This window comes from Micropterus dolomieu, linkage group LG03, assembly GCF_021292245.1.
Source record: "Micropterus dolomieu isolate WLL.071019.BEF.003 ecotype Adirondacks linkage group LG03, ASM2129224v1, whole genome shotgun sequence".
Lineage (NCBI taxonomy): Eukaryota > Metazoa > Chordata > Actinopteri > Centrarchiformes > Centrarchidae > Micropterus > Micropterus dolomieu.
Genome location: NC_060152.1, coordinates 27,353,389 through 27,361,437, shown reverse-complemented (window position 1 = coordinate 27,361,437; position 8,049 = coordinate 27,353,389). Strand labels below are relative to the sequence as shown.

At 39.8% G+C, this 8,049-nt stretch overlaps 1 protein-coding gene across 1 annotated transcript; it reads right to left on the bottom strand.

Moving 5' to 3' along the window:
* Positions 1-466: 466 nt before the first annotated feature.
* Positions 467-8,049, bottom strand: trhra (thyrotropin-releasing hormone receptor a). Its single transcript, XM_046045117.1, has 2 exons — positions 6,954-8,049; positions 467-991 (listed from the first exon to the last, which is right to left on the bottom strand). Exons 1-2 carry the CDS (start codon positions 7,755-7,757, stop codon positions 548-550), a joined length of 1,248 nt encoding a protein of 415 aa, XP_045901073.1. The 5' UTR covers positions 7,758-8,049; the 3' UTR covers positions 467-547.

Genomic DNA, 8,049 nt, shown 5'->3' with positions numbered 1-8,049 from the left:
GTGTTTGGTTTAACACAGTCTGGTTCTTTTTGTTTGAAGCAGTTTGCTTCAACCAAACCCATCATGATGACATTAATTGCTCTCATGCACCGTAACAGTTTAAGTCAGTGTTTATATAAAGGGGTCTCTGCGTTATATCACAAGGATTCGGTACATAACATCCTGCATTAATAACTAATGTTTCCGGTTTTTCAGACAAATAAGACATGGGCAGAGGCTTTCCTGCAGAGCTGAGAATGGCCGCTGTATTGATGTATCAATAAACTGTATTTTGCAAGATTGATCAAAGCTCCCTTCACTTATTTTGTACAAAATGCTGAAAGGCCTATATGTCAGCTCATCTCATAGCATACTATTTGGCTTTTGGCAAATGGTCGTGTGAAATATAAGAAACATTTCCTAGAGAAAACACCTTGGAGAAATTTAATTGGAAGTGTCTGGGTACTTTTAATTAATAAAAATGATCTTCTCTAATATTCCATGGGTGACTGAATCCATACTCCAGCTGTCAGAATCTCTGCTATCCTTTTTAGGTGGAAAGGTTGTTTTAATCAGGCTTTGACATCACTCCCGATAGGGAAGGCTTCTCGAACGGCATTTTCTTGGCACTTGGCAGGATGCTGGCCGGTAAGTACTGATCTGTAGGCATGTTTAGCTCGTCCATTTCTGTAGTGAAGTGGTCAGGACTTTCCCCGTTAGACATCTCCTTGATGACACTGTAGGTTAGCGCCACACTGTAAGAAGCTGGTTTCTCCATACGCTGAGGGCCGCAGTGACACAACTTCTTAAAAGCTGCGCGGAACTTCTGGGACATGGCGTTGTAGATGATCGGGTTGACGGCGCTGTTTAGGTAGATGCAGAGACGGCAGAAGAGCAGGAACCAGGTGTCCAAGTAGGCCTTGTCCAGGAAGGAGTTGACCACCACTAAGGTCCGGTAGGGCATCCAAAGTAAGGCGAAGAGGATCACCACCACAGCCAGCATCTTCGTCACCTAATAAAATTCAGTCACGTTAAAAAAATGATACAACAAAATGCTATCCCAGAAAACTGTATAATTAAATGTTTTTCATGCACATGGCGTCTATAAATAAGCCACAGCACAAGGCACATGAACATTTGTCACAGCAGACCTTTTGATTTGTCATAGTAGGAAAAGTGTAACTAATAACATTAACGATGGTTTTGTTTTTTCAAGTGGCCTGTTAAGTCATGACAGTGTGACAGGGAGCCAGCATGCACAATACCTGGAGCCTTAAACTAAAGCAGCTAAATTAAATTCTGCTGTCATTCATTTTATTATTTACATCTATGCTTTTCCTACTGTGACATGTCAAAATATCTCCTGTGGAAAAAAAGCTTATTCTTAATCCATATCACAAAATAAAATTCCATTTTTTAAAACTATTTAGGGTTTGCAATTGTTTTCTACATTTTGTAACTCTATATAGTGGTTTTCATTGTAAGTGTCGGAGTCCGCCCTTCCCATTTAAGATTCAAAGAATCTACACATGCATGGGAGATTCACAGGAAGAGATGCATATATGCAATCCACCATAACTGTTTGCACTTTTATCTCACTGATTTTAACCTCTCTTTTTATCGAACCACTCACTGAATATTTCCTGCAGCTGCTGCTTCATTAAAAGTATTCGGCTGCTGAAAAACAGGAGGTGACTTTTATTGTGAAGCAGTCACAGGAAACATATGCCTATTTGGGAAGGGGGTGGTCCGCATGCATTTGTCACTGAGGTTTAGTGCTGACCAGTGGTAAGCAAGATGGGTTTTCTGAACAGATGATCAGTTTTGTTTGGCTGTGCTGTATTTCAACTACCAACAACATGACCAAATTACATGCTGTATCTAGTGTGTGAACACAGCTGCAGCTCCACCTGAACACTTGGCTTGAGTCAACTTAAGTGTGTTTAATGAGATTATCATGGTAGAGACACAGTCCTGCACAAATATTGGTGTGGATGAAACTTTGGAAGGGTTAAATACCAGAATAACTTTTTATTGTGGTCCTCACAAAAAAATATTTTAATGATAAAATCAATACTGTCTACTGAAAACAGTAGTAGCTCACAATTATGGAAACTAACTTAACTTACCCAAACCTTAACCATAGAGGTGTCAGCTGGCTGTTTTGGTCAGTGCTTTAAGACAACTTTATCATCATTCATCAAGTACGAGGACTTGTTTGAGACAGTCTTTTACAAAGCCAAATTACAACTGTGGACATCAGTTTTGGCAAGTGTGCTCATGTAATAGACTGTAAATTCTTTGAGTATCCCCTCAGTGGGCAGAAATTCTACTGCAGATAATTCATTATCACTCCACTTCAAATATGAACATATTTTGAACAAAGTGTATATGGAAGAATGCCATGGCTGACATTCAGTTTGTTTTTCTTTTACAGTTATTGTAGCATGGTAGAGAGCTCCCAAAGCATCTGTCTCAAGAGAAAGGTTTTGGACAGACACACATGGCACAGAAATCATTCACATCGTGCTATCGCATGATCTATAAAACTCTGAACTAAGGGTCTACTGCATTTTAATGTACACATTCACTGTTTAGCTGCTCTCACTTTATTTCTGGTTTTGTTGTCAGACAACATAATGAGCATAAACTTAGATTTGATTGTGGCTCATACTGTACATGCTAAGTAAAGCAGGTAAACCTGTTCTGTTGTGCTAAGGTTATTGGTTAAATGATGCTGTTCTTCTGTACCTTCAGTAAGACAACTTTTCTTTGATTATGAAACAGGAAAATGGTTATCAGTGTGCATTATATGAACATATTGACTACTGCCACTCTAGGATGATCTCTAGCAGGTGACATAATGCATGATATGGTAATGACATGGTCTTCCCCCTAATTGCTAAGGCATAGTAAAAACGGAAAAAGTCCATTACATTAACGAGTACCCATAAAAACGCTTCCTCCCTGGATTACTCTGAGCCTTGCATTAAGTGTTTGCTATCATCCACTGAGTTATACGTCAGTTAACAGTTAAGCTCAGCAGTTTGAACAAATCTTTCTAAACCCTAAACCAGAGGTTTTCTTACATATTCTCCAGATTGGATTAATCTCTTAACAATGTTGTATGCCTGCTTAGACAGGGTCCAGGAGCTGTGTAGCAGCTTTCTGTTATCTCTAACCCTCTCTGTGATCACAAAGTGCAGGTTTTGGTTGTTATTTTTGCTGTTTTTGTCAGACGACCTCATGATCATAAAAGCAGCAGTGAGGTTTCATAAATAAGTGATGAAAACTGACAGTGAAAATTATTTTATGTTCAGCTTTTAGGGAGTCACTTCCCAGAGTTCCTGGCAGGATATGACCGCACCACACAGAATCCCTCAAAAATGTTTCCGTTACTGTAAGAACCAAACTCCGGAAATCTGATAAACGCAAAGACAAACCATGACTCGCAAACTGAAAATAAGACACACAAGCCAACCGACAGGCCATACAGTCACGCTGAAACTGTGATTTTAGATGCAAATCTCAACAAAGTCTGGATTTGTAACATAATTACCAGATGATAATCCTGATGTGAAACTTGTATGTAATCAAATCTTATCCATATTCATGTTGTGTCGTCTCAGCTGCTGTCAGGTGAGTCTAACTGGATTGGATAGGAACACTGCCAGTGGCACGGTTGAGCGAAATACCTAATCCCAGATAGTCATTACTGCTTGACCTTTAGGGAAGTCAGTATTGTACATGGTGGATGGTATGAATTGCTTCTTCTGTCCACAATGAGCAATTAATGCTAACCAGAAACATGTGTGTTTGTGGGTTAGTCAAAGATAAAACGCAAGCCGTTTGAGTTGAGTTTAACTGATTAGACTATCCAATGGAGCATAGAGCTCCCTCAGGGTACCACACCCCCTGTCATTCCAGGCAGGCGTCTGATCTGATAAACAAACAGTTAGCCTAGCTATGTACCTGTGTGTCTGGCACTGTGTCTGTGCCTTTCTGTTTTCTGTTTTTTGTTTTGTTTTTAACAAAGTAAGAACTCTTAGCAGAGTGTTATAAGCTTTTTACAGAAGGAAGATGATGTCAGAGGAGGATGAAGTATATCCTTGGTTTGAGTGTGGTGTACTGCAGGTGTGATAAGCCAGAGTGCTTTATTATAAAACATGTATTTTTCTCAAGCATGCACATGAACACCCATGAAACTGAGCAAGGTAGTTCAAAAGGTGGCTGCACCATGAGCTCTCACAAAGAAAGTATCCATCAATACAAACCCTTATCACTCTGTTTACTGTGAGCCGCTGGTTGGGTTTATATGAATAATATAAAAAAGTGGATCAGTTCTGTTCCACTGAACAAAAAGTGCCAACTGAGTTCTAGATGTGCACTTCACAAGACTCAATATGAAAGTAAATGAGTGCTGACAGATCATATCACAATATATCGCAGCAAAAGCCATTCAATTTTATTTCGCCCACCCCTGCTGGCAGACTCTGTTTTATGGTCTATTTTACTCTAAATGGGACCATAATTTACTGAATGAAAATGTTGTATTGAAGAATACATGAACCTAGCGATTGAGACCATGAACTCATTAGGAAAGTGTTTACTGAGGTAATAAATCTTCTGAGAAGTAGTCTCATTTTACCATTATTTCTAATAGAACCGGACTTCTTTTTGCAACTGGCTGTTCGATGGAATGCAGGTTTAAGGGACTACCGTGTTCGCCTCAGTTCCCTGACAGGAAGCTTCCCGCTTGGCCTACAGTTAACCCTAATGTGTTTGGGATCCTGGAGATTCCAGAGTCTCTTTAACTGCTCAGAAAACATACTTAACATTGTTTAATCCCCATACTTCATGAATTTTCCTCATTTAATGAGAATTGCTAATAAACATGATTCTGAACTGATGTACTGATAATGATGATGCGTTGCTTCTGTTTGGGGTGTTTGGTTCAGAGCCTCCAGTTTAATACATCAAATTTTCATATGCTGTACGTGGTCTGTGAGGGTGTTGACTGTACAATTTATGCGGCACTACCCTTTCAAATCCCAAATAAATCTATTAAGATTTATGTTATGGTAGCTTTTAGTGATATTCACCAAGGTTATTATGCATGATCTGAAGTATACACAAAAAATCCTGATAGTATATTATGCTGACTACATGTCAGGCCTTGTGTGACAATCGCTTTGTGTTATGAAAAGTGCTAATATTATTTTGATATTAAAATGATTATTATTTAACTTTTTAAGGAGGGGGAAATCAGAACCATTTCTAACAATATCCAAAGGAAGGCTATCATTTGCAATGGAAATGTATAGTGCGAAGACAAAATGTTGTCTATGCTGTATTCAATTCAATGTACATTTTGAGTCAGGTAGATGTAACTGAGGTGACCAATATGTTAAACTGATTACAGTGACCTTGATTTAACAGACTGCATAGCTATTTGAATGAACAACTTCCTTACAAAATGTTACAGCATGTCTGATTGTTTAATGATTGTTATATGATATGTATGACCTCAATTCAGTGCAATGAATAACACTAAGTTTGATAACACTTACAGAAGAATAAAAGCATTTATTTTCATATGAGCCACCTGTTAGCCTACTTTGAAAAATGTCTTAGCTAAAACAACACTGCTAAAATGATAAATTAAACAATCCACATATTTTATTCACGTAGGTGAAACCGAAGGTCCCCGTTAAGATAGCAGTCCGGAGTTAAATGCACACAAAGGCTGCCATTAAAAATAAACGTTATCCACTCAGCTCCTCTGCCCTCTGAGGATGGGAGACAATGCAGCAATTTGAGCTGGTTCTTTGACATGGTGTCAATTAGTTTGGAGCCAAGTAAATGTTCACTAAGTTAGGCCTAGCCGTCTACATTAGGCTGGACAGTACGAAGTTGTAAAAAAAGCGGTGTTTTGACTTCCTGTCAGATAAGAAGTATAGTCTATTAATCCATATATTTGACTATTATTTTTATTCATAATCAATGTTATTTCTAACACACTATAGCCTATCACTTAAAATAAAATAGTCTACATCAGAGTGCCCATCAGAGCTGTTTTCTCATAATGAAAGTAACTCCAGCAATTGTCCATCCAATGAGAATTTGGTGCATATCGACCAACCAATTGAGCAACTGACCAGAAGATGTCAGCCCTAGTAGCTTTATAACAGTTTCTTCTATCATGTACTTAAACCTCTCTGGGTTCTAACTGATCACATTCCTTGATCTGTAGCCTAAATTACTTTTCAACAAACAAAAGGAACATATTTGTTCCTTCTTAAATTCATAAAACATGAGATATTTCCTTAAATGGTGTTACAACAATGCTCTTTTCAGTGTTTTGGCACTGACATCAAATGTGCCAACGCAGTTTGTGGCAAAGGGAAGTGTTTACACTTTATTATCTGTCTACATATTGGGTTTAATAAATTCAGAAGAAAATGCATAAAACATTTATTTAAAGGAGAGAAAAAAGGCTGACTTTGCAGTTAATATTATTTTTACACACATAGCAGTGGGGTCTGTAGGGCCTCAAACAGTGAGGAAGTAGCCTAAAACCCTCATCCAAACACAAAGGTTTCCTGCTAGTAAATGCCTTATGAAATCTGATTATGAATGCCTTTGTGAAATCTCTATTTTTATTGAAAAATACAAATTGCGGGTCAGTTTTAAGGACAGAGGGTCTTTCTTGAATCATTATTTTTCTGTTACTAGATCACATTTTGTGGTCAAATAATGCTTCTTTTGTATTTTACATTATTATTCCTTTTACAATACATGGTGTACAAGTGGTCCTCAACAGTAACTGAGCATGAAGGGGATGTATGACATCCCTCCCATTGGTAGACATTTATCAGACCTGCTGGTGCAGCTGGACCCCTTCCCCCACTCACACACAAATGCAAACACCATCATTACACAGTGATAATGTGAATGAGCAAACACTTTCCCACCTGTCTGCGGGAGGAAGCCGTGGTGCTCCTGGAGGAGCTGCTGATTACCCTCCCTCGCTGACCCGTCTCCTTCTTCCACTTCTTGGTGCTGTCCTTGGTATCTGAAGGCAGCGGGTTTAGGAAAAGTATCCTGGCGATCAGTCCGTACATAACCGTGGCCAGCATGAGAGGCAGCACGTAAAACACCGCGAAATCTGTAAAGTAAATGGGCAGGTAGTGGCTCCTGGACACTTTGTAGGCGCAGCTGAGTAGCACCACGTTATCATAAGCCAACTTTGTAGTGTCTGACAGAAAGAGCCACATGACGCAGTAGACAGAGGTGAGCGCCCAAACCAGCATTATGATCTTTTTTGCCCTGGATAAAGTGCACAGGAATTGCGCTTTGATGGGGTGGCAGATGGCGATGTAGCGCTCTACGGTGAATGCTGTAATGGAGCAAGAGGACGCGTTTATTCCCAGATACTGGAAATAAGTGATCCCCAAGCATCCCACGTAGCCGAACACCCATTGTCCGCACAGAGCGTCGGTGATGTTGGGCAGCCCGGCGGCCGTCAGGACCATCAGGTCAGCCGCGGCCAGACTCACCAGGTAACAGTTAGTGGGAGTCCGCATGTGTTTGGTGGTCAGGACCACCAGTATGATCATCACATTGCCCACGATCCCCACCCCGCATATGAGGGACACCAAAAACACGCTGACCACTTTGTATTCAACTGTGTAGTCAGTCCAAACACCCAGGGTCTGATTGTCCTGCACCGACGTGTCATTCTCCACAGTCATGTTATCCATGGTGAGGTTCTCCATAACAGGAGGAGGCTCTAGTTCTGTGCGCGTTTAAGAAAATTACACCAGGCATTCAAAGAAATCAAAAAAAAAAAAAAATTCACTGCAGTAAACTGCGACCATAAATTCTCCAAAAACTTCATTTCATCCACATATAATCCAGTCAAACTGCATTTTCTTCTCCACAAAATCCAGTTCCTGTGCAAAGCCATCAAATGGAACTCCAGTACGTTTTTCATACAACCATAATACAAAGTCCATTGAGCCTCGGTTGTTGGTTGAAGTTTCAAAAGAGAGGAGAGGAGGTGTTGCA

What these genes read in the sequence shown, in the direction of transcription:
- trhra (XM_046045117.1), bottom strand. Translation starts at nt 7,757, where the DNA reads ATGGAGAACCTCACCATGGATAACATGACTGTGGAGAATGACACGTCG. An exon ending in CGGCTTCCTCCCGCAGACAG is followed by an intron (nt 992 to 6,953) that starts GTGGGAAAGTGT and finishes GAATTTTATTAG; the next exon opens with GTGACGAAGATGCTGGCTGT.